The 25,233-nt window shown below is 39.6% G+C and overlaps 1 protein-coding gene across 19 annotated transcripts in view; it reads right to left on the reverse strand.

The window, feature by feature from the left end:
* Positions 1–991: 991 nt before the first annotated feature.
* Positions 992–25,233, reverse strand: part of adgrl2a (adhesion G protein-coupled receptor L2a) — a 201,169-nt gene continuing 176,927 nt past the window's right edge. For 6 of the 19 annotated variants that reach the window (XM_021599928.2, XM_036975480.1, XM_021599926.2 and 3 more), the window contains 9 exons: positions 20,927–21,018; positions 19,547–19,591; positions 19,222–19,248; positions 18,435–18,603; positions 9,994–10,122; positions 9,108–9,204; positions 7,303–7,431; positions 6,120–6,137; positions 992–3,179 (listed from right to left, as the gene is read on the reverse strand). In XM_021599928.2, the coding sequence (XP_021455603.2) occupies positions 2,359–3,179; positions 6,120–6,137; positions 7,303–7,431; positions 9,108–9,204; positions 9,994–10,122; positions 18,435–18,603; positions 19,222–19,248; positions 19,547–19,591; positions 20,927–21,018 (1,527 nt within the window). In that variant the 3' untranslated portion in view covers positions 992–2,358. Of the gene's footprint in view, positions 3,180–4,606; positions 4,717–6,119; positions 6,138–7,302; positions 7,432–9,107; positions 9,205–9,993; positions 10,123–18,434; positions 18,604–19,221; positions 19,249–19,546; positions 19,592–20,926; positions 21,019–25,233 lie in introns of all 19 variants that reach the window. The other 13 variants (XM_036975486.1, XM_021599938.2, XM_036975485.1 and 10 more) reach the window with 7 other exon arrangements.

Below are 25,233 nucleotides of genomic sequence, written 5' to 3' on the forward strand. Positions count from 1 at the left end.
AGAGAACCACCATGGCAGCATTCATCAGCTGTTTCCGATGATAAACCGAGAATGTGAGAAACCCGAGAATTCGCACTTAATAAATTGTCCCTCTGACAATTGCAGCAATATCTCTCACTCAATTATAAGAAAAGCAACATCAACAAAGTTTATGCAATTTAAGAGTATAGTTCACCGAAATTGCAGTCATTAATTTGTAATTTGGGTGAACTGTCCCTTTAATGTGAACTTCTTCTGACAGTGAGAGCGTCTTGGCGGTGCAGATCCTGAGTCATTTCCTTCAATGGCAAATGATAAACAATGTAATTTCCAGATTCCCTGCAGTGAGCTGTCATCCTGCTCTAACCAGTGGCTTATTTACCCTATTAGAATGTGTCATAAATTAGCAATACCTGAGGCATTAACAAAGGACTGACTTTTGTCCTCAGCGGGAGTGGGCATTAATTGGTGCAAATATGTGTCATAAATAAGACAAATTTACTGTGATGTACTGTATTTCTCCAAACCGCCTCCAACTATAACAGCGACCCTTGTAAAGCATCAGACTCATTTCCACTTACATATTATTAAAAAGCCAGCTGATGAGTTACAGAATTGGATCACCTAGATTTTAATGGTGTCTGGTGAAGTGCTCAATAATATACTAATCGGACAATGTTATGAACCGGTGTAATTTTCGAACTTTTATTGGAGTGTTACAACCACACAGAGGAACATTTACAATGTAATTTTCCTACCTGAGTTTCTCATAATTGAATCACATGGAAAGATTTGGCTTATCAACACATAAGGTGAAATGAGCTTGACTAATAGGCAAAGTCTTTGATAGAAAACAAAAGCAAAGCAATCCCTCTGAAAATATATCACTGATAACCTTCCAAGGTGCTTGGGATGTACTCATGACTTGAGTCAAAAGTGTATTTTGTCCATAGCAAAATAATCAAGCCTAAAACTTCTCCAATGGTACAAAAACACAAAACATTAATAAAACTGTCATTTTACAAAAAATCTCACATTTATTTATTTGTTAAACAAGTGTTGAACTTTACATTTGTCTTTATTGATGGGCCCCTTAATAGCATGTTTACATAAAAAGAAGGACTATGTATACCAGTGCTGGAAAATATTACATTTTCCAATGTATAATCTTTTGAAAATATTTCAATAAATAAATGTCCATACCCAGGCAGAAGAAATACATGTATTATGAATAAAAATGTTATGGTAAACGTTTTATCTCGAGTGGATGTTAGTCTTGAATGGCCCATTTCTATGTCATGATTGTTTATCCGATTAGATTACTTAAATCAAATTTACCCCCCAGAAAATGGTATTGCATGACTTTCATAGGGCACTGTTGTATTCCCACTTTACTAAAATAAAGACCTTTTAGCAATATAAAATCATATAAATTTCAAATGGACAACATACTGTATATGAATTCAGTATGGAAAAACATGTCACAAGTGGAACAAATTAGTATGCATTAACCTTGTTCTTTGTAGACTTATTTTTTTTTCATCTGCTTTTTTTGTTCAAACATACGATAATGAATGATGTGTAAGAACTATAAACACATTTTATAACATATGTGCAACTTTTACACAATATTCTCTTCAAATGTTACATTTTCAATTAAAAGGTTTCTTTATATTTACGGGTTTCCATGAATTTTATTTTACACTAGCAAAATATATATTCATTTTGCCATTTCCCTTGACAACAGCTCAATTGAGAAAATCTAAGGCCTGGGGCTTGATTGCTAGTGGTTAATCCAACCTTCACGGTGATGGAGACAACTCTAGGATCCAGGACCTTATATTCCTAATTAATAGTCTGATCAGGAACACCAAACAAATAAGTCCTTATCCTGGTCCGAGAGCTTCATTTTGTATGTAATACGAAACAGGCTTGACAAGGATGGTGGGAGTGTATGTACAACCTTTGGCCAGAAAAAACTGCTGAACTGGATTGGCCGATAACATTTTTTAAATAGTTTTTTATATCCTTTTTTCAAATGCAACAGCAGCAGAATAATTAAATACAGAAATGGCATGTGTCTTAAATTGAACTCTGCATTTTATATACAGTCTGTTTAAAACTCCACTCCAGCGGTCGGGGTAATGTCGCACTGCCATCGCAGTGCACTTAAGTCTGTTGGTTTGTGAGGAGGATGGGGTGTGGCGAGTCTGGGGGGAGAGGAGTGTGTGTGTGTGCGTGCGTGCGTGCGTGCGTGCGTGCATGTTGGGGGCTCTAAGGCTCTCTGAAAAAAACTTCCCCGGCATCTCTCAGAGTACAGTAATGTTTGTCCTCGAGGATGTCGGGACAGCGGACAGGGGACGATGATTTAAATATATTTTAAAGGCTTGTCACTAACTGCATCTGTCCTTCCCGTACATCTCCTTCAGGGATGCAGCCCTCTTTAGTAATAGGGATGATGTAACCGTCACTGTTTCCTCTACTTATCTGGTAGTACGCTTGGAGCTGGTGTCCTGCTCCTAAGTTAGGCATGCTCTTGTAGTAAACGTCCTCGTTCTCGCTCCTCTTAGAGGGGCTCGAGAGGTCCTCCAGCTCCTCCGCATCAGGGCTGCTCTCGGGGTATGGAGAGTCCCTTAGGGTGGGCATACTAGTGTACAAAGAGTCTCTGTTTGGGGACTGTAGGCTGTCCCCGTGCTCGTTGGTCGTGAGCTGGCTGACGTAGCTCTCCAAGCCCCCCTCAGTGGTCTTCACTCTCTTCTGCGGCTGGTACAGAAGTGAGTGAGTCCGCTGGGGGATGAGCGGGGCCTCCAGTTCCCGGTGGTGCAGCTCTATGCCCAGGCCCACCGGTGTGTTGATATTGTGGCCGTGCACCAAAGATGAGGTGTCAGCCACGATGACGTCATCTTCGCTGCTGCTCCCGCCCACCACGTGCACCCTCTTGGACGATGGAGGAAGAGGAGCCCCCCGCTCCACATGGTGGTTGTGGCTCTTGTTGCAAGCCCGGAGGTTATTGTGCACCAGCTCCGATATTAGCATTTTTTCAAAGGCTGCGTCGTCCAGGCTGAGTCCACAGTCCACCACCTGCACACTGTTGCCGTAATCCCCGTTGCGAAGCGAGTAGCTATTGTTAAAGTTACCATTTAGCGGTAGAGTATCCATTGCACTGGTGTCCCTGGGATGGTTCAGTGTGTGTGAGTGTCCTGGAGTGAGAAAACATATGAGGGGATTTAAATTAGTCACAACCATTCTTCTGAAAGCAATATGAAAAAAATGAGAAAAGTGGTTTAATGCTGTTCAGGACGCTGGAGATAATTTGGCACAAGACTAAGATTCAGCTGTACCATGTTACTAATTAGACAATCTGTAAGGAGAATGTGTATGCATGCATATACACAATGAACAATTATTTTACATTCTCAGTTATGGGGTAATTTGGAAAATGTTTGTATATCATGAACTAATACTTTCTCTAAAAGCCTTTCCAATTCACTAAAATATTCTGCCTTTGACTCTCTAGTAACAAAGGGACAGACGTGATCCCAAACAACATTAAAAAACGTGAAGAAATCATGAAGATCACAACACACATGTCAGAGGTAAATGTACAGGGCCCGGTTTCCCAAAAGCATCTTAAGGCTACGTTCATCATTAAAACCTTCGTATGAGCATAGTTAAATCTCTGAGCTGTTTCCCAAAACCATCGTTACTAAAGATGATCTTGAAAACGTTTGGTAATTAACGACTGCCTCAGACCACTTGTCGTTAGATTCTTTTTCCCCCTTCCGTGTCACTTTATACACAGAAGGTCTCAGCTAAACACAAAATCAAGATGTTTATCTGTCTTTCTGTGACCGCTGAAAGCTTCAGAACGATGTGACAGTGACGACAAATACAAAGTTGCCCATTTCTTTGCATAACAAGCAAATGATATAAAGACGCTTCAAATGAAAACTGAGAACTGTATTAAAAGATAAATACAGTATAGGCTACATAGATCTATATATTTGAATGACATTTAAATACATTTTCATGTTAATTCAATTGAGTTTTATTTAGCTATTTGTACGCTACTGTCTGTAATTTTTGCCTCAATATATTTCATGATGTGTAACGTGCACAATGATGTGAAAAATCTTGATTTAGTACATTATTATAGGGTAAGCATTAGAATAAGCCACCTCAATATTTGCAGTCATAGGTGATAATATCTCTCTAGGAACTGATCCGTCGTCAGTATTGTGGAATAATTCTTATGTTAAGGTAAGTTTTGAAAGGGAGAACGCTGATCTGAGAGCAGTGCTTCCTTTTTTTTTCTCGATCCTTTCAGTTTCGACAAATGCCTCAACGATGCACTTAGCGAACATTCTCTCTGCGTGGTGTTTTGGGAAATGCATGTTACATTTTCGTCCGTTGTAGGAAAGATGCATCGTTAAAACACTCGTAAGCCTAAGTTCCATCACTATCAGAAAACCGGGCCTTGGTATGTAGCCACAAATGGGCAAGCTACGACATAGACAAGAAGTTGTCTAGCAACTCTTTGTTGGAGGTGACAGGGAAAAATAATGGGAAAATATGAATGTATACAGAAAGGAGAGTCATGGTCAACACGGACAGCCATCTTTCTCACTTCAGGGCCCACAAGCACCATCCGACATCACGACAGACAGCAGGTGGAGAGACTCACTTTGGACAACTCACATCATGTTTGTCTGTTCAGGCTATCTGGCCTAAGAGTAGCTGATGTACAAAAGAAAGTAAAATGATTTATTGTAACATGAAGAATCACTGAAAGGAAAAAAATTAAAACATAGCAACTTAGTTAGAGCAAGGGTTCAGCAAATTTGATTAACAAGCAATCAAAGCTTTTTTTAAAGATTAAATGCCACCAATTTTTATTTAAATTATTTTAATGATTTGATTTTATTTTGGCTGTATTTGTTTAATTGAGTGGTGTCTGAGTTGTGTTTTTTTGTATTTTCTCTCAGGCAAGGTCAGAGTTAGCCGGCAGCCCTGCGGTTCACATCAGTCAAAATGACAGTCCCCAGTGTACGCCCGGTCTCTACAAGAACAGCCCAAGAAAAACACAGCTGGGAAGGTCAGATGCAGTCATGTTATGAATTTCTGTATGCACAGGGCCATGGAAATCAGGCGGCGATAGAATAAATATTAGTGGGGTGTGATTGGAGAGAGAGGTTGTGTATCTGCCGTGGCTAACACGGCTTTGGCACAGAAAGAAATTGCGAAAAACATTTCTATAAATTCCTGCCACAGATAGAAGAGAGAGATTAAGAGGAATGGGTATTTTATGGTGACATGCTGTTGTTCAGATAAGGGGATAGACCATTTTTGCAGACCAGTGGAGGCTGCTGAGGGGAGGACGGCTCATAATAATGGCTGGAACGGAGCAAATGGAATGGCATCAAACCATGTATTTGATGTATTTGATACCATTCCACCCCAGCCATTACCATGAGCCCATCCTCCCCAATTAAGGTGCCACCAACCTCCTGTGTTCCAGACACACCGACATGTAAAACAGACATCACAGAGTTTAGCGGAGATGAGAGGAGAGAAATGACAAGAAAGGAAAGAGTGAAAGAGGACAACAAAAAAAAGGATTACAGCTGCTACCATGACGTTTGTACATTTTGTTTATACCTCACTAGGAGAACAATTTTCCCCACACAGGTGATGTCTGGAGAATAGGGGAGAGATGTGAGGGGAATGTAACTGGACACAGAATGCTGAGTGCCACAGGGAACGGCATTCACGTAGGAAGCCTCTCTTCTCTCAATTCACCCAGGAAATATTCTTTGCCACCCCAGTAACAAAGCTACAGTTGATGTCTGCAGATCACAAACTACTTATACACATCCAAGAGAAAGAAGAAGAGTATCTGAGGTATAACAAAACCATTCTTTCTCAGCTGTCTTAGATAGCCGTTGGATCCCAAAGGAATGCAATATTGGAAAGTAGTATTTTCCTATTGGTGGAATATAATTTGGTTGGTATAGTTTGTGAACCACTTGCCCACTGAGTAAATGCCAATGACCATTGATGTACCAGGGAGTTGTTGTTTTTAATAAGCATGCTTAAATAAATTTACATTTGATAGGCAAAGTTAAGTTTTACTCCCATACTTGTCTCTCTGTAGGTCACTAGAGGGAAGCGTAAGGAGAAAGCAAAAAGAACATGACAAAATATACAATGTAATTAAAAATGTATTTTTTTTTAAATTGCATTGCATTGTAACATAATAATCCCTGCACACAAATTGAAATACTGGACTAACACGTAATATCTCATGATAATTTTGCTAAATGAACTGTTTGTTTATCAGTGTCTAGTGACAGTTGTCAGGACTGGTATCTGTTTATACCTGAAAAACATATCATTGATCAAAATCAAATGTTGATCTAAATCATGGTGCGTCACATTCATGAATACACAAATATTCAAGTACAAACTGAATATTTCAGCTTGCCTGTATTGTAACGTATACGGTTTAAGGGGTAAGTTCACTCCAAAACACAAAATAAATAAATAGCAGAAAATAATTTTTTAAAAGCTTAAGGTAAAAGCATAAATCGATAACGAAAAACATTTGTTTTAAAACTTAAATTTTCATGTTAAATTGTCATTTAAAAAAATGTAAAAATCATTGCATTGTACCATAATAATCCCTACACACAATTTGAAATACTGGACGGACACATTTTAAATATCATGATCATTTAGGTAAATTAACTGTTTGCTTATCAAACAGCATCCAATTATGATTGTCAGGATTGGTATCTGTTCTGTTCTTTGCGTCACATTCATGAATACACAAATATTCAAGCACAAACTGAATATTTCAGCTTGCCCGTATTGCAACGTATACGGTTTTAGGGGTAGGTTCACCCACAAAACACTAAATAAATAAATCACAAATCATCAATCTCAATAATCCTGCAATTTCAGAGTACCATTTGAAAGGCCATGACAATGTTCATACTGTCTTTTCATGGCAGTACACTGAATCACTTTATCTCATTCAAGATAAACTTTAAAAGACCTAAATGTGAAACTGCACACCAGAGGTCTCTTAATAAATCACAAACCAAGTCATACACACGGTGCTTTCTTACAACACCGATTTCAGCAACCGATGTCTGTTACCCATTTGGGGATCCTGCTGAGATCCAGATTGGAAGTTGATACTCGATAACGTTCTGATCTTGATAAGGCCACAATAACTCATAAAAAAAACTAGTCAAAGTATAAAAAATGAAGAGAGAAGAAGAAGTTAACTGTACGTCAAGAAGTGTTAAGTAAGCACACCTGGAGAGTTAAACACTGGAGCCCTGGGAGCGTTACATACGACTGTTTCAGCCAGTAAGGTGTTATAAGGGTTGTTAGTGCCTTGTGGTCGAAGAAGAGGGTTTGTTAGAAGATAATTGCCCGTCATTCCTGGAGGCGGTAAGACAGAAGAAGACAGATCAGTTTTTGGCATTGGTACAATGAGTGCTTTTTGGGGTGATTTATGGAACAAAATGTCAAGTACATCTAAAACTGGGCTATTATTTTCAGAGTAAATATTGAATTTTTTGGGGAGGACAGGATATTAATATTATCTCTGGATGTCATTTGAGCAAAGTGTACAGGCATTTTGTGGAAGCAAGGATTAGGATACAGAGGGGATATAGAACATCTAAACAGTCACTACCACAAAAGGCACTTTTGTTCACCTCATTCTAATTCTACTACAATCTGCTATGTAAATGAGAAGCAATGTAACAACAGAAAAAAAGTATAAAGTCAGCCTTTTTGTGTTTTTGTTATTTGACAAGAAAGGTAACTGGTGAAAAAACTATACTCTCATTTAGCCTTCTATTGCTGTGGATATTAATGAATTGTTAAAACTGCATTATCAGGTATTTTCTGCAGTGCAACGCTTGTTTTCCATTGCTCCTGCTAGGCCACAGTTTTAAGTTGAAGTCCTATGATGCAATTGCTTGAAACGTGTACACAACAAATGACCACACCCTTGTATCCTTAGTAAAATATCACACTAACACTAACTTCACCTGGATGCCAATACTTTACAATGTCAGATATTTTCTTTAAATACTCAATTCACCCCGATTATAATGTTATAATGGATGTCTTGCATCATGTTTAAAAACTAGACATTTCCAGTCACATTTTTATAAGCTGTGTACTAGAAAAACCCATCACTCTTGTAGGGTATTCTCTGAGGTTGTTATAATGACAAGGAGTGGTTTCTGAAGAGCGGGCCATCCTCAGTACAGTGTACTCAAGGGTAACTAGGGTAGTACACTGGAGCATGATAGATAAATGTAACCTTAACATCTAATATACAGCTTATCGGGACAGAAAAATATTGACAAGATGAATTTCAAACTACTGTTCGTAACATTTTACCTCAAGGAAATTGAAGTGTGAAAAATAATAAGGGGGAGTTTGGGAGGGGGAAGTCAGACTACCTCAGGCTAACCTCTTTCCTTGCATATTTGGAAAGCCATTTTAGAGCCATGCCGAGCCGTAAAGGCTGAACAACACACTAAGCACTCAGGGTCACCCAGAGTTGAACATCTTCTCATCATCATACTTGTGCTCTGGCTAAATAATAAATGACAAGGTTGTTTTCCTCCCTCCTGAATCCTTGAAATAGCAGAGGTCCCCTTACATACCGACCAAATAATGTGCCCCTGCGTGTCAAGCAAACATAGGTTTAAAAATAAAAACAAAACTTTATTTAGAGTTTGTTGGCATTTCCTTCTTCTTCTTCTTCTTTTTTTAATGGACTGAGCCAAATGAACTTTGGACTTAGGACAAACAGTACAGTGGCTGCCCCAATTCGTGTTCGACATTACTGCCCAAAATGACAGCACAAAGTATTTGAGGAAGGATTTCTGTAATCCTCAATTGGCAGAACAGAACAGGGAGACTATCCATGCTATCCCTTTTAGCACAGTGCCGCAAATCTTATCAAGCCCAAAGCATTCACTACAATTTCTCAGGATGTTAGCCCCTCTGTATGAAATCATTGGTACTTGAAAATGTATTTTATGTCTCGGTGATGGTGAATGGTGTGTGAAGAAGAGATGAGGTGTGTGACTGACCTTGGTTAAGGGTGGAGGTGCTGTTGATGTCACCTGAGATAAAGGAGGACTCAGATTGCTTTCTTACGGTGTCATTCCACATTCTCCTGATACGGCTCTGTCAGATTAACAAGGGACAGTTATTAGGACTTAAAGAAGCCTGTTCACTGTTGAGATCAACTTTCATTATGTTTGCTGTATGTAGTGTTCCTGCATCGGCGAACCGACTCTTCACACAAAGAGCACCAAGTGCAACGTCTGGCCTTCACACATTATATTAACTCAGGCTTTGAGTGACTACTTTTATACTTCCTGTCAAAAGTAGTGGATGTAATAGGCGGGTGCTCCATAGGTTTAATGAGCCATTAAGATGGGAATGTCTTGTGACGGTTTGTCTTTCTATTGCTTTCTATTGGTTAGAGCATTGTCTGCTATCAAAACATTTATAAAAAAGTGGTTTAATAGCAAAGGAATAACAAAGGAATAAACATAAAATTGTATTTGCATTCTTGTTTTTCAAAGGGTAAAAGTGACTGCAATGCTCTCAAATAGCGCAAATAGTTCCATGCACAGTGGCGTTAGTGAGAAAAAAAGATAAAGCGAGTGCTAAGGGGTAGAGTGGAAAAAGGTGCACATGCAATAGAGTAGATACTGCTTGAAACAGTTAGCTTACTTTAAAGTATACATGTCACTGTTTAACTACGGTCTGTGTTTCTGGTACAATTACATTGGCCAGTGGTCTTGAAAAATATAACATTACTGGGTGTTCTGATGGATTCAATGGATTCAGAAGTCATTGGAGACTCTCCTAGTTAACTATTATAGGTGATACTTTGCGGTAAACTGGGTTTATGCAAATCTACCCTGACATAAAGATGAATCCCAGTCAGAATCCCTGGTATAGTACCTGTGTGCCCGAGGAGTAGCGTGCACTTGTCCTTGTGGTGGAGGTCTTTGTTGAGCTGTGTGAGCTCTCAGTTGGTAAGCCACCACAGCAATATGTGTGGCGGAAACATTTGATGTACTCTTTACGGACCTGTGGAAGCAAAAGAAGGGGGCGCTAAGTCAGTGGCTACGTTTATTTTGTGTGTACCTTTTGAGTGTGCTTACAGTGCTTTCAGAAAGTTTTCACACCCCTTTACTTTTTCCATATTTTGCTTTGTTACAGCCTGAATTTAAAATATATTAAATTGAGATTTTGTGTCACTGGCCTACACACAATACCCCATGATGTCAAAGTGGAATTATGATTTTTAAATTCATAAAAAATAAAAAGCTGAAATGTCTTGAGTCAATAAGTGTTCAACCCCTTTTGTTATGGAAAGCCTGAATACGTTCAGGAGTAAAAATGTGTTTAAAAAGTCACATAATAAGTTGCATGAACTCACTCTGTGTGCAATAATAGTGCTTAACATGATTTTAAATGACTGCCACATGTCTGTACCCCACATACAATTATCTGTAAGGTCCCTCAGTCAAGCAGTGAAGACCACAAATGCCTGGCAAAGAAGGGCACCTAATGTTAGATGGGTAAAACATGTAAAAATCAGACATTGAAAATCCCTTTGAGCATGGTGAAGTTATTAATTACACATTAAGCCACTTACTTTACATATAAAACAAACATATAACATTATTACACCACTACATAGTATCTACAATACCACCATACAACAATATTACAAAGTACGTGTGTGTAGAGTGCGTGTGCTTGCGGTTGTTTGCGTATGGGTGTCTGTACTTTTGTTTGTGTCTCTTCACAGTCCCCGCTGTTCCATAAGGTGTACTTTACCTGTTTTTTAAAATCTGATTCTACTTCTTGTATTACCTGATGTAGAATTATGGACAGACTTCTCCCTATCTTAGCTTCTGTTGTATCAATATGTTTTGACCATGACAGTTTACAATCCAGGGGTACTCCAAGAGTTTATTCATCTCAACTTGCTTAATTTCCACATTATTCATTCCAAGATGTAGTTGAGGTTTAGGGTTTAGTGAATGATTTTTCCCAAATAAAATGCTTTTAGTTTTGAAATATTTAGAACTAACTTATTCCTTGCCACCCATTCTGAAACTAACTGCAGCTATTTGTTAAGTATTGCAGTCATTTCAGTTTCTGTAGTAGCTGATGTGTATAGTGTTGAGTCATAGACACACTGGCTTTACTCAAAGCCCATGGCATGTCATTAGTAAAGTAGAAAAATTAAGGGGCCTAAACGGCTGCCCTGGGGAATTCCTGATTCTACCTGGATTATGTTGGAGAGGATTCCATTAAAGAACACCTTCTGTGTTCTGTTAGACAGGTAAATCTTTATCGACAATATGGCAGGGGGTGTAAAGCCACAACACATATGTTTTTCCAGCAGCAGACTATGATTAACCTTTCTGATCTCCCCATCCCGGATCCGGGATCGTGAATACAGACTCAAGCTCATTACCATAACGCAACGTTAACTATTCATGAAAATCGCAAATGAAATGAAATAAATATGCTAGCTCTCAAGCTTAGCCTTTTGTTAACAACACTGTCATCTCAGATTTTCAAAATATGCTTCTCAACCATTGCAAAACAAGCATTTGTGTAACAGTATTGATGGCTAACGTAGCATTTAGCATTAGCATTCAGCTGGCAACATTTACACAAAAAAACAGAAAAGCATTCAAATAAAATCATTTACCTTTGAAGAACTTCAGATGTTTTCAATGAGGAGACTCTCAGATAGCAAATGTTCAGTTTTTCCTGAAAGATTATTTGTTTAGGACAAATCGCTCCGTTTTCTGCGTCACGTTTAGCTATGAAAAAACCCCTGTATCCAGGATTGTGTAAATCTATCAGCAAGCTCATTAGCATAACACAACGTTAACTATTTATGAAAATCGCAAATGAAATGAAATAAATATGCCATCTCTCAAGATTAGCCTTTTGTAAACAACACTGTCATCTCAGATTTTCAAAATATGCTTCTCAACCATAGGAAAACAATCATTTGTGTAAAAGTAGCTAGCTAGCGTTAGCATTTCGCGTTAGCATTTAGCGTTAGCATTAGCGTTAGCATCCAGCACGCAACATTAACAAAAACATAAAAGCCTTCAAATAAAATCATTTACCTTTGAAGAACTTCTGATGTTTTCAATGAGGATACTCTCAGTTAGATAGCAGATGCTCAGTTTTTCCAAAAAGATTCCTTGTGTATTAGAAATAGCTCCGTTTTATACATCACATTTGGCTACCAAAAAAAATCCGAAAATTCAGTCCTCAAAACGCGAACTTTTCTCCAAATTAACTCCATAATATCGACTGAAAACATGGCAAACGTTGTTTAGAATCAATCATCAAGGTGTTTTTCACATATCTCTTCATTGATACATCGTTCTTGGACACATGCTTTCTCCCCTGAATCAAATGGTAAAGTAGAAGCAGCTGGCAATTGCGCACCGAATTCGACGCAGGACACCAGGCGGACACTTGGAAAATGTAGTCTCTTATGGTCAATCTTCCAATGATATGCCTACAAATACGTCACAATGCTGCTAAGACCTTGGGCGAACGACAGAAAGTGTAGGCTCATTCGTTGCGCAATCACAGCCATATAAGGAGAGAATGGAAAACAGAGCTTCAGAAATTCTGCTAATTCCTGGGTGATGCATCATCTTGGTTTCGCCTGTAGAATGAGTTCTGGGGCACTTACAGACAAAATCTTTGCAGATTCTGAAACTTCAGAGTGTTTTCTTTCCAAAACTGTCAAGAATATGCATAGTCGAGCATCTTTTCGTGACAAAATATCGCGCTTAAAACGGGAACGTTTTTTATCCAAAAATGAAATAGCGCCCCTAGAGCTCTAACAGGTTAACAATGTCAAAAGCCGCACTAAAGTCTAACATAACAGCCTCCACAATCTTTTTTTCATCAATTTCTCTCAGCCAAGTCATTTGTGCTGTGCTTGTTGAATGTACTTCCCTATAAGCGTGCTGAAAGTATGTGGTCAATTTATTTACTGTAAATAGGCATTGTATCTGGTCAAACACATTTTTTTCCAAAAGCTTACTAAGGGTTGGTAACAGTCTAATTGGTCATGTAATGGCTGTGATAGGAGAAAACTGGAAATGGATCAGCAACATTGTAGTTACTCCACAAAACTAACCTAATTCACAGAGTGAAAAGAAGGAAGTATGTACAGAATAAAAATGTTCCAAAACATTTATCCTGTTTACAATAAGACACTAAAGTAAAACTGCAAAAAAATCTGGCAACTTCATGTCCTGAATACAAAGCATTATGCTTGGGGCAAATCCAACACAACACATCACTGAGTAACACTCTTCATATTTTCAAGCATGGTGGTGGCTGCATCATGTTATGGGTATGCTTGTCATCGGCAAGGACTAGGGAGTTTTTACTGGATAAAAAAATAACAGAATAGTGCTAAGCATAGGAAAAATCCTAGAGGAAAACCTGGTTCAGTCTGCTTTCCAACAGACACTGGGAGACAAATTCACCTTTCAGCAGAACAATAACCTATAACACAAGGCCAAATATACACTGGAGTTAATAACCAAGATGCCATTGAATGTTCCTGAGCGGTCTAGTTACAGTTTTGACTTAATCTTTTACTGCAGTGGGCTAAATCATGGTCATACCGAGTGTTTCTTGGTAGTCTTAAGCAAATCTAGTTTGAAACAAATGTATACACCTCACACACATGGTTATGGGTTTATAAAAAAGAAGACACCTGTACCATGCCAGATATAGAGTTGAAATGTATTCAATGTTGATTTTGCATCCCAGAAATACACTTTAAATACATCACAGAAGACTGAAATATAACACAACTGTTTGCCATAGAAACACCGGATTTTCAGCGTTAAAAAATATATATATGTTTAGTAATTATGAAAAATATTAATAACATTCAACCCATGAGGCCACTAGGTCATTTGACTGCAGGAAAGGGCTACATTGGTTTGAAAATCTATGGAAAGACTTGAAAATGGCTATCTAGCAATGATCAACAACCTACTTGACAGGGCTTGAATAATTTTTTAAAGAATGATGTGTAAATATTGTACAATCCAGGTGTGCATTGCTCTTAGCGACTTACCCAGAAAAACTCACAGCTGTAATCGCTGCCCAAGGTGATTGTAACATGTATTAACTCAAGGGTGTGAATACTTATCTAAATGAGATATTTCTGTATTACATTTTCAATAAATGTGCAAATATATCTAAAAACATTGTGGTATTGTGTGTAGATTTGTGGAAAAAAATATATTTAATACATTTTTAATTCAGGCTGTAACACAACCAGATGTGGAATAAGTCAAGCGGTATGAATACCTTCTGTAAACCTAGTACTGAAAGCCCTTGGAATATACAGTGCCTTGCGAAAGTATTCGGCCCCCTTGAACTTTGCGACCTTTTGCCACATTTCAGGCTTCAAACATAAAGATATAAAACTGTATTTTTTTGTGAAGAATCAACAACAAGTGGGACACAATCATGAAGTGGAACGACATTTATTGAATATTTCAAACTTTTTTAACAAATCAAAAACTGAAAAATTGGGCGTGCAAAATTATTCAGCCCCCTTAAGTTAATACTTTGTAGCGCCACCTTTTGCTGCGATTACAGCTGTAAGTCGCTTGGGGTATGTCTCTATCAGTTTTGCACATCGAGAGACTGACATTTTTTCCCATTCCTCTTTGCAAAACAGCTTGAGCTCAGTGAGGTTGGATGGAGAGCATTTGTGAACAGCAGTTTTCAGTTCTTTCCACAGATTCTCAATTGGATTCAGGTCTGGACTTTGACTTGGCCATTATTTTTGAACCATTCCATTGTAGATTTTGCTTTATGTTTTGGATCATTGTCTTGTTGGAAGACAAATCTCCGTCCCAGTCTCAGGTCTTTTGCAGACTCCATCAGGTTTTCTTCCAGAATGGTCCTGTATTTGGCTCCATCCATCTTCCCATAAATTTTAACCATCTTCTCTGTCCCTGCTGAAGAAAAGCAGGCCCAAACCATGATACTGCCACCACCATGTTTGACAGTGGGGATGGTGTGTTCAGGGTGATGAGCTGTGTTGCTTTTACGCCAAACATAACGTTTTGCATTGTTGCCAAAAAGTTCAATTTTGGTTTCATCTGACCAGAGCACCTTCTTCCACATGTTTGGTGTGTCTCCCAGGTGGCTTGTGGCAAACTTTAAACAACACTTTTTATGGATATCGTTAAGAAATGGCTTACCTCTTTTCCACTCTTCCATAAAGGCCAGATTTGTGCAATATTGTCCTATGGACAGAGTCTCCCACCTCAGCTGTAGATCTCTGTAGTTCATCCAGAGTGATCATGGGCCTCTTGGCTGCATCTCTGATCAGTCTTCTCCTTGTATGAGCTGAAAGTTTAGAGGGACGGCCAGGTCTTGGTAGATTTGCAGTGGTCTGATACTCCTTCCATTTCAATATTATCGCTTGCACAGTGCTCCTTGGGATGTTTAAAGCTTGGGAAATCTTTTTGTATCCAAATCCGGCTTTAAACTTCTTCACAACAGTATCTCGGACCTGCCTGGTGTGTTCCTTGTTCTTCATGATGCTCTCTGCGCTTTTAACGGACCTCTGAGACTATCACAGTGCAGGTGCATTTATACGGAGACTTGATTACACACAGGTGGATTGTATTTATCATCATTAGTCATTTAGGTCAACATTGGATCATTCAGAGATCCTCACTGAACTTCCGGAGAGAGTTTGCTGCTCTGAAAGTAAAGGGGCTGAATAATTTTGCACGCCCAATTTTTCATTTTTGACTTGTTAAAAAAGTTTGAAATATCCAATAAATGTCGTTCCACTTCATGATTGTGTCCCAATTGTTGTTGATTCTTCACAAAAAAATACAGTTTTATATCTTTATGTTTGAAGCCTGAAATGTGGCAAAAGGTCGCAAAGTTCAAGGGGGCCAAATACTTTCACAAGGCACTGTACCGTGCCATTCAAAAGCCTGAGGAAGTTTTTGTCAGCTAAAAGATGTTGGATGATATATCCAAGCCATTTGTCCCTCCCAACAATTGAAATAGGCACATTCAAACAGAGGCAGATATTCAAAAACAAACAGCAAAATATTTTCACCCCCAAAAAATCTAGATTTGTCATTACAACAAAATTACATAAAACATTTAATAGAAATCATTTCTGAATGTTAATTTTCTAAAAGATAACATGCTAGCAATGCTTGGACCATACATTAGCTTACTCTGGATAAGTTTTATTTTTTTTATAAAAAATTAAAAACAGAAATACGTTATTTCGATAAGTAGGTGAATCCTGTTTCCATTGATCATCCGTCAGATGTTTATACATCTTGATTGAAGTCACCCTGTGGTAAATTCAATTGATTGGACATTATTTGGAAAGGCACATGCCTCTCTATATAAGGTCCCACAGTTGACAGTGTGTGTCAGAGCAAAAACCAAGCCATGAGGTCAAAGGAATTGTCCGTACAGCTCCAAGACAGGATTGTGTCGAGGCACAGATCTGGGGAAGGGTACCAAAACATTTCTGCAGCATTGAAGGTCCCCAAGAACACAGTGGCCTCCATCATTCTTAAATGTAAGAAGTTTGGAACCACCAATACTCTTCCTGGAGCTGGCCACCTTGCCAAACTGAGCAATCGGCAGAGAAGGGCCTTGGTCAGGGAGGTGTCCAAGAAGCCGATGGTCACTCTGACAGAGCTCTAGAGAACCTTCTAGAAGGACAACCATCTCTGCAGTGAAAGCCCAGACATGAACCCAATCTGACATCTCTGGAGAGACCTGAAAATAGCTGTACAGCAACTCTCCCCATCCAACCTGACAGCGCTTGAGAGGATCTGTAGAGAAGAATGGGAGAACCTCCCCAAATACAGGTGTGCCAAACTTGTAGCGTCATACCCAAGAAGACTTGAGGCTGTAACCGCTGCCGAAGGTACTTCTACAAAGTACTGAGTAAAGGGTCTGAATACTTATGTAAATGTGTAATTTTTTATTTTTTGGAATTCTAAAAACCTGATTTTGCTTTGTCATTATGGGGTATTGTGTTTAGATTGATGAGAAAAAAATACAATTTAATCAATTTAGAATAAGCCTGTAACCTAACACAATTTGGAAAAAGTCAAGGGGTCTGAATACTGTATCCCTGTATCCCTGAAAATAGCCAGAATTAATGTAAACACAACAGTTTTGAAAACATAGCTTGTCCAAAAATAGTGGTCTAGGTATGGGGTAAATTGAGCATAGGAATTGGGTAAGTTGAGCCGCCTTGGGGTAAGTGAGAACTGGTGTCCTGTGACAGTGGGTGATGGTGCTGGTAGGTCAAAGTTGAATTCAAGGAATGGGGGTTTGTTATATTGTTTACCTTAAATGTATGCCTACATTCAGATATAGATCTCTGTCTTCAATATTACTTACCCTTCCATTTATTGACCAGTTGTCTGGGACATGGATGTTGTTTCGATGTGCTAATTCGTAGGTAAGTTCTCTGCATTTGAGGCTACTAAACCCATGAAACTGGTCTGCAAGATTCTTGATATCGTTAGCAAGCTCAACCTTCATTTCATTAGATAAGAAGTTGTGCACCTCTGCTGCTCTGTTATAGACTCTCTTTCGGACAGGTACATGTTTGTCTTCTTTTTTGTCAATGTACCTCTTCAATGTCATTCAGACTATATTTCATCACTTGCTGCTGCTCAAATGGACTTCTTCCCTTCTCTCACTTCATTGGCTTCTCAAGAACCTCAAGGGGGGCTAGACCCCTGCTTGTTTACGGTGCATGATGATGTCTGCTCTGTAACAAAAATCTTGAGTTCATATGCATGACACATTGCACAAATACTATGCATATTATGGATAAAACTGACTAAATGTAATAATAATTTGTATGGGATATTGTGGCCATTATCTCAATTTGCCCCAAGGCAAAATGTTGACGTTATTAGCCCACACAGGTACAAGGATGCACTTTCATGCTAGGTTTAGGACCTCATATTGTAGCTTATAGAGACCCCAGCTGATATACAAAACAATCTTAAAACTTTTGTTTAGATACAATCATCATGAAACCTATAACACAATAAATAAATGTGAGTTTTCCATGTGGTTTCTTCTTTTATCGACTCCATGAAATGATGACCTCGTCCTAAATATTTGGTCACCTGATTAATTTTGTGCATGGTCTCCTAGAAACAAAGCAAAGGGTGACTCAACCAAACCTTTGGCTCAACTTACCCCAAGCACCCCTCAACTGTTTAATGTGACAACTGATTCAGTCTCACGTAGTGTTTGTGCAACATTATAGTGCAAACTTATAAAGGAATCAAACATACTTTTTTCTGGAGAAGGCAGTGGAAAATGAAGATGAACATTCCTTGGAAGGTGTTGAATATTGTGAAGAGGTAGGCCATCACCACAGAGGACTCGTTGATAAAGAACAAGCCGAACGACCATGTCAGTCCCATCAGGCAAAGCAGTGCAAACGCCCCCAGGACCCAGGATCTGAACAAACAAATACATTTTTTTTTTAAAAGGAAATCCAGTGTGAGGGGGATATTGTGTTCTCTTGGAATAACGATCAATCTGTGCTAGCTAGACCATGACAGGTGGACAGACTGGACATCTACACCGGCAGATTCAGCCAAGGAGTCCAAAAACTCAGACAACATTCACACAATGTTTATGGGACACGCGAGCTTGACTACAGATACTGTTCTTTTGGTATCATATCATATCTGGGGAGGGGGGGGGGGGGGGGGGATCAATCTCGATAAAAATTATTACCTGTGTTTTGTCTCTCTTTCAACAAGTCTTTAATATATTTATTATTTCTATAGGAAAGCCTGGAGCCGGTTGTGTGAAGGTCCTATGGAGCCTTCAAACACCACAGGTGAAGACACACAACAGCAAACTGGATAGAGACAAGACGGACGGATGGACGGAGAGACATGGGGATGTGAACATTAAGGAAAGAAAATGAGGAGCACCTTGGAGTGATCACAGAGAGAAAGAGAGAGAGAGAGAGAGAGAGAGAGAGAGAGAGAGAGAGAGGCAGAATGGTGAGGAAAATCAACTACAGGCTGAAGAACAGTCTCAGACTTCTGAGGCTAATGTCCTTACTTGATAAATGGTTTATTATCTTCATAGCTAGAGAGCATGATAAGCGGGAAAGAGAAACACAAATTAGATCAGACGCATCACAGCGTGGTTAGTTGGCATTTTGAGGCAGAGATCTTCACCTTTGATTTTAGGAAAATTACGAGGGAATGAAATTAAGAGGCTAACAAGTAGCGAGAGTCTGTGTGTGTATTTGGCTGTTGATGAAATTACAAAATGTATAAACTGGTCAGTTCAAACCACTTGCGTGCCGTTCAATTTGTGTTTATATTACTATGTCCGCTCTGCGATGAAGACAATTTGGGGGAAATGTATGGTGAAAGCTTACCCGGGCAAATCGGTATTATAGTAGCCGTCACAAACGCGATAATTACTGGTGTGGAAGACAGGACAGAGAGAAAAGAAGAAACGCAACAGGAAGAGAAACGAGAGACGCTGCAGATTAGCTTTCCCTTTGACATGCAACATGCAATGACACTGGTGCTATGCTGATTCCCATCTATGTGGGTGACTAACCAAAGTCCTTGAGGATTGGTGCAGACAACATAAGACCACAAGAAGACAACAGAAAATACAGTAATACTTATACGTGTACAAACATTGCTTGGAGGAAACATGTTATGCGGTGTAGTTTCATTACGCACCAAAAAGACAATATCCACTAGTGATTCAACTGCAATGTGAATGGAACACATGTAGAAATAGAATGTGAGCAAATGTGCACATTTAAAACACATAATCACCTAATGCATTTCATGTTCATTAAACATTGCAGAGGTGAACTGGATGTCTATTGGCACTACTTATGGTTGTGTTTTTTAAATTTATAATAGCAGTAATTAGACCACTAAAAATAAATGCATCAATGCTCCTACACACAGTGGGATGGAGCTGAGTTAATGTTGTAATGTCATGGTGTGAATTGGTTAGGGTTAGGCTATGCAACCAAGCCATGGCATCGAAAATAACACTCCCTAACCAACAAACCAAAATGCCCATGTCTTTCAGGAGCCCCTGTATTCTGCTCACTTATTTCAAGCACAATATATTGTTTTTGTCAATGATAAACAATCAAGGCTTTGGAAAACATTTACTTTCCCCAAAGCAAAACACGTAGCAAATGCAGAGGTGACTGAGAAAACCACACTCGTTAAGGGATGGGGAGGGAGTGGAGTTAAGGGAAGGTGGACTTCTTTTCTAGGACTCAAATTGTTTTTGTTGTTCCATGGGAATCACATGACAGTGCTTCCACTCATCCCACCCTGAAGCCCTAACAGCGTATACTTTGAGCCAGACGTTTACGAATGGTTTGTGCCATGCCAACACAATCCAGTGGTCGCTGACACAGAGGAATACAACAAAGACTAAAGACCATTCACAAAGTAAATGTTGTCATCATTGCAGGACGGTCATGCCATAATCCCCCACCCGAAACCACCAGTCTCTGTGTAAAATATGATCTCCCTGGAGATCAATTGGAATTCCTCTGGTCAACTTTCTGTATGGACAATTTAAATGTGTACCAGATATAGATACATTAATGCTACCGACAAGGACACAAATTTGACTTATCAAAAACATTACCTCTACAGTACATAGAACATTTTTACCATGCCATACAGTACTATTGTCTTTATGGGTTTGTGGAAATATCTGTTTATTGCCAAGAATATTTGAAAATGTGCATTTACCCAGAATCTCTACTTACTTGATGTTCTCCAATCTGCTGGAGTCTGGTTTCAGAGTAGTGGAGTGCTTCCCCATTTTGTACATGGTGATGACCAGGAAGATGAGATTGAGCTGTCAAAACAGAGTAATGGCTTTGTTAATTGATGGAGATTAATGGCATGGTGAAGGAGAAAAAACTGTTAATTTGTCCATAACTATTAAAATAGGAGTGCCTTCCCGAGCTTCTCTCATCCACTGCCCTAATGTAATAGACATCTATCGTCCTGCAAGACTCAGACAAGCAGACTGGCGCCAAATGTTGTGTCATTCTATATCAATAAGACCATGAACATGCATTAAAATCCATCGCAGTCCAGCCAAAAAACACGGCTACAGTCTGGCAACTATAAAACGCTATATGGAACGCAGTATATTTCTCCAATTCCTGTGCAGGAAAATAGACAGACAGGCAGGGAGGGAGAGATTCCCATCACTTTCTCTTCCTTGTTTTAATACCAGATGAAATCCTAAGAAAGCCAGTGGTACATATCAAGTTCAGAGTGGGATACTGTGTGCTGTATCTTTCAGCCCTTAAAAATATATCAATACCATGATTTAGAGACACACAGAGGGAGCTGCGTGGGCCAATCAGGAGCAGCTCCAAATTATTTACTCATAAAACTATCTATTCTGAGACAGAACCGGGTCTCTGACTCTTGAACGCACGCACATACGCATAGCCTACTATCTACACTACTGTTCAAAAGTTTGGGGTCACTTAGAAGATTTCCTTGTGTTTGAAAGAAAATCAAATGTTTTGTTCATTAAAATAACATCATACTGATCAGAAATACATTGTAGACATTGTTAATGTTGTAAATGATTATTGTAGCTGGAAAAAGCATATTTTTTTTATGGACTATCTACATAGGAGTACAGAGGCCAATTATCAGCAACCATCACTCCTGTGTTCTAATGGCACATTGTGTTAGCTAATCCAAGTTCATCATTTTAAAAGGCTAATTGATAATTAGAAAACCCTTTTGCAATTATGTTAGCACAGCTGAAAACTGTTGTACTGATTAAAGAAGCAATAAAACTGTCCTTCTTTAGACTAGTTGAAAATCTGGAGCATCAGCATTTGTGGGTTCAATTACAGGCTCAAAATGGCTAGAAACAAAGACCTTTCTTCTGAAACTCGTCAGTCTATTCTTGTTCTGAGAAATGAAGGCTATTCCACGAGAGAAATTGCCAAGAAACTGAAGATCTCGTACAACGCTGTGTACTACTCCCTTCACAGAACAGCGCAAACTGGCTCTAAACAGAATAGAAAGAGGAGTGGGAGGCCCCGGTGAACAACTGAGCAAGATGACAAGTACATTAGAGGGTCTAGTTTGAGAAACAGATACCTCACAAGTCCTCAACTGGCAGCTTCATTAAATAGTACCCGCAAAACACCAGTCTCAACATCAACAGTGAAGAGGCGACTCCGGGATGCTGACCTTCTAGGCAGAGTTCTTCTGTCCAGTGTCTGTGCTCTTTTGCCCATTAATATGACATTTTTATTGGCGAGTCTGAAATATGGCTTTTTTTTCCAACTCTGCCTAGAAGGCCAGAATCCCGGAGTCACCTCTTCACTGTTGACGTTGAGACTGGTGTTATGCTCACCCTCGCCATTTGAGATGTTCTAGGGGTTTGTGTCATGTTTTTCAAATGAGAAAGCGCAACCCAGAAAATAGTTTGTATTGGAAAGCTTTTTATGGAAAGCCAAATTGAAGCCAACATTGTCGTCCTCACAATAACTGCACGTGGTTTTACCGCAAAAAATGAACAGACGAGTGCAACCCTTGTCAATTGAAACGATGGGAAACAAACAAAAGTGTCTCCCTCTCACAACAATTGATCAGAAATAAAATTTCTGGATAATTATATTGAGCAGTCCGAGCATATAAATCGGCTCCAATAATTTCAAGGACTTTTCAAGGACAAAATAGAGGAAATGTCAGATTTTCAAGGTATTCCATCACTTGATTTTCTGAGCTCCAAATTCAAGTACTTCAAGCACTCTGTGTGAACCCTGGACGAATGTAGAAAGACTGCTAATAAATTATAGAAACAAACAAACAACCAACAACAAAACATGTTTGTTCTGCTAATATAAACCTTCCACATCTTGATTTCAGAAATTAAAGAAATTCTGGTGAGGGCTGATTTAACTATATGAATTTGAAATAGTTTACTTAGTTGAACATGAACAAAGCTCAATTGTCTCAGGTTATCTTCTGAATGCTGCAAGAGTGAATGAAAGAGAAAAAGAGCGTAAAAACACCAATGTGAAGGAATGAGACAAATGGAGGTGCTTTGTGAGCTCCATAATGTCCTGGACATGTCTGGCTGTTCATTCACGCTCCCCTTGCGCTCTACTGCACTCTGCTATGAAAGGAGTAGCTAGGTGATCAATATCTCCCCCTCCCCCGCCTAATCAACCAGTGGAGTCACAGAACAATAAGCAGAGCATAACAAGCGAAGGCGAGAAAAAAAAACATAAATGGAGCAGCTCCTTTATATCATGGACTTTCATAGTGATGCAGCGTTTTGTTTATGCCGCCATAAGACAAATCATTTTTGTCACTTCGCTTGCATGAGTCGGGCACTTGGAAATGCCTTTCACACACCCTGGAGTGGTGACATGGATCCAATGAGACAGAGGACGGAGACAACAGTACTTTAAAGGACCCTAGCTAGCATAGCACATGTTCACTACCCCCACCAACATGCTTTCTCTGCCTTCCCCAGGGCCCAGTCTACCTAGTGAGAGTGGCAGCCTGCAAGCTACTAGGCCTGGGCCTCTCTCTCTCTGCTCTGAACCATCACCGCTAGCCAAGCAGAAGCATCTCTGCCACACTGGGACCGAGGAGAAAGCTTTTTCGTGAGCGAGTATGTGTCGAGTGTGTGCTACAACCCTGAACTCCTTGTGAACTGGGGATGAAATATTAAAGGTGCAGATGGAGCTGTCCGGATGATAGGAACTGCTTGCGACGTGTCATGATCCAAAGGCTTGCTGTTAAAGCATCTCAGGCATACTAATGGTTTCCCCCCACCACTCATTACTTCCATGTTCCTTCTTCATGGAGCTAATACCCTCTGTGCCCGGAGACAGGGCCAACTAACCTCTTGCCTGAGAACAGGGCTGAACAGAGTGCTTCTTCAAGCTTCACTTCAAGTCTGGGCTTTAAGACGGCTTTCAGGGAGGTGGGGGGAGTAAAAAAAAAAACTAGGGAGGAAGAGGAAAAACAACATTTTTGTGAGTGCTTTTCACTGAGCCTGACCAACTCGGGTTAGACCAAAAGTTACACAGCGGGAGAGTATGGTGTTCGAAGACAGGAGCTGTGGCTGCTGCAGCTAGCCACTGAATGTGAGATTGGATGCTTTTTTTTGTCTGTCTGTGTCTTCCACTCTCCTATCTCATTGACAAGGACAAAGCCAATTTATTGAGGAATCAGGGTCACAGGTTGTGGAAAACCTTGCTCCCACACATTCCCTTGAGATCCCCTACCCTTGTGCTTCACCGTTTGTTGTCAATTTCTGCAAAAAGTAAAAAAGCAGCATTACGATACCTCCGTCCGCTAGAACTGCAAATCCTCATTCCTGTCCAACATTAGCACTGCAACAATATATCAGTTTTGTCAGGGTCACCGCTTTATCATGCAGGTCACTGGGACTGGGATTCCGGATTATCATCTCAACAGCCAACACATTTTTTAATGCAAATATTTCTGAAACCAAAGAGAAGAAGAAAAAAAAACAATGTCCAATTTAGAGAATAACTATCTCACGCAGTTGGCAGAGCATTTGCTGACACGGGGATAAATATTTAACACACCCCCTTTAATTTGCAATTTAAGGGAATTGTATTATATTTCTCTACTGAACGGGTAAGTCGTTCGTGTGTTACAAAGCCTCGCTGGCCAGCCGTTGTCATAAAGCAGCAAAGCACTGCAATAAGATGCAGCAAAGAGGAAGCCCTCCTTCTGGCAGCTGTGTTCTCACTCAGGGAGATCAGCGCGTCTGTAAATCCAGCCATTACGCCCGATAATGAACACAGCGCTGAGCAAATATTGCTCTTCCTCCCTCTTCACAGGAGACAGTTTGGAGACTGTTACCATTCACCTGGTGTGAAAGAGGCCAAAACAATAGACAGTCAAAAGGGCTCTGACATCCGATGAATGCCACCAGCTATTTCTTATTTCTTTTTTTACAAATGGGAAAATAATACTCCCCCGGGCCTCTTCCCTGGGAGCCACCGAACCTCCATTGATCGAGTTGGAGATAATAATGTCATGACCA

This window comes from Oncorhynchus mykiss, chromosome 4 (genome assembly GCF_013265735.2).
Source record: "Oncorhynchus mykiss isolate Arlee chromosome 4, USDA_OmykA_1.1, whole genome shotgun sequence".
Classification (NCBI taxonomy): Eukaryota; Metazoa; Chordata; class Actinopteri; order Salmoniformes; family Salmonidae; genus Oncorhynchus; species Oncorhynchus mykiss.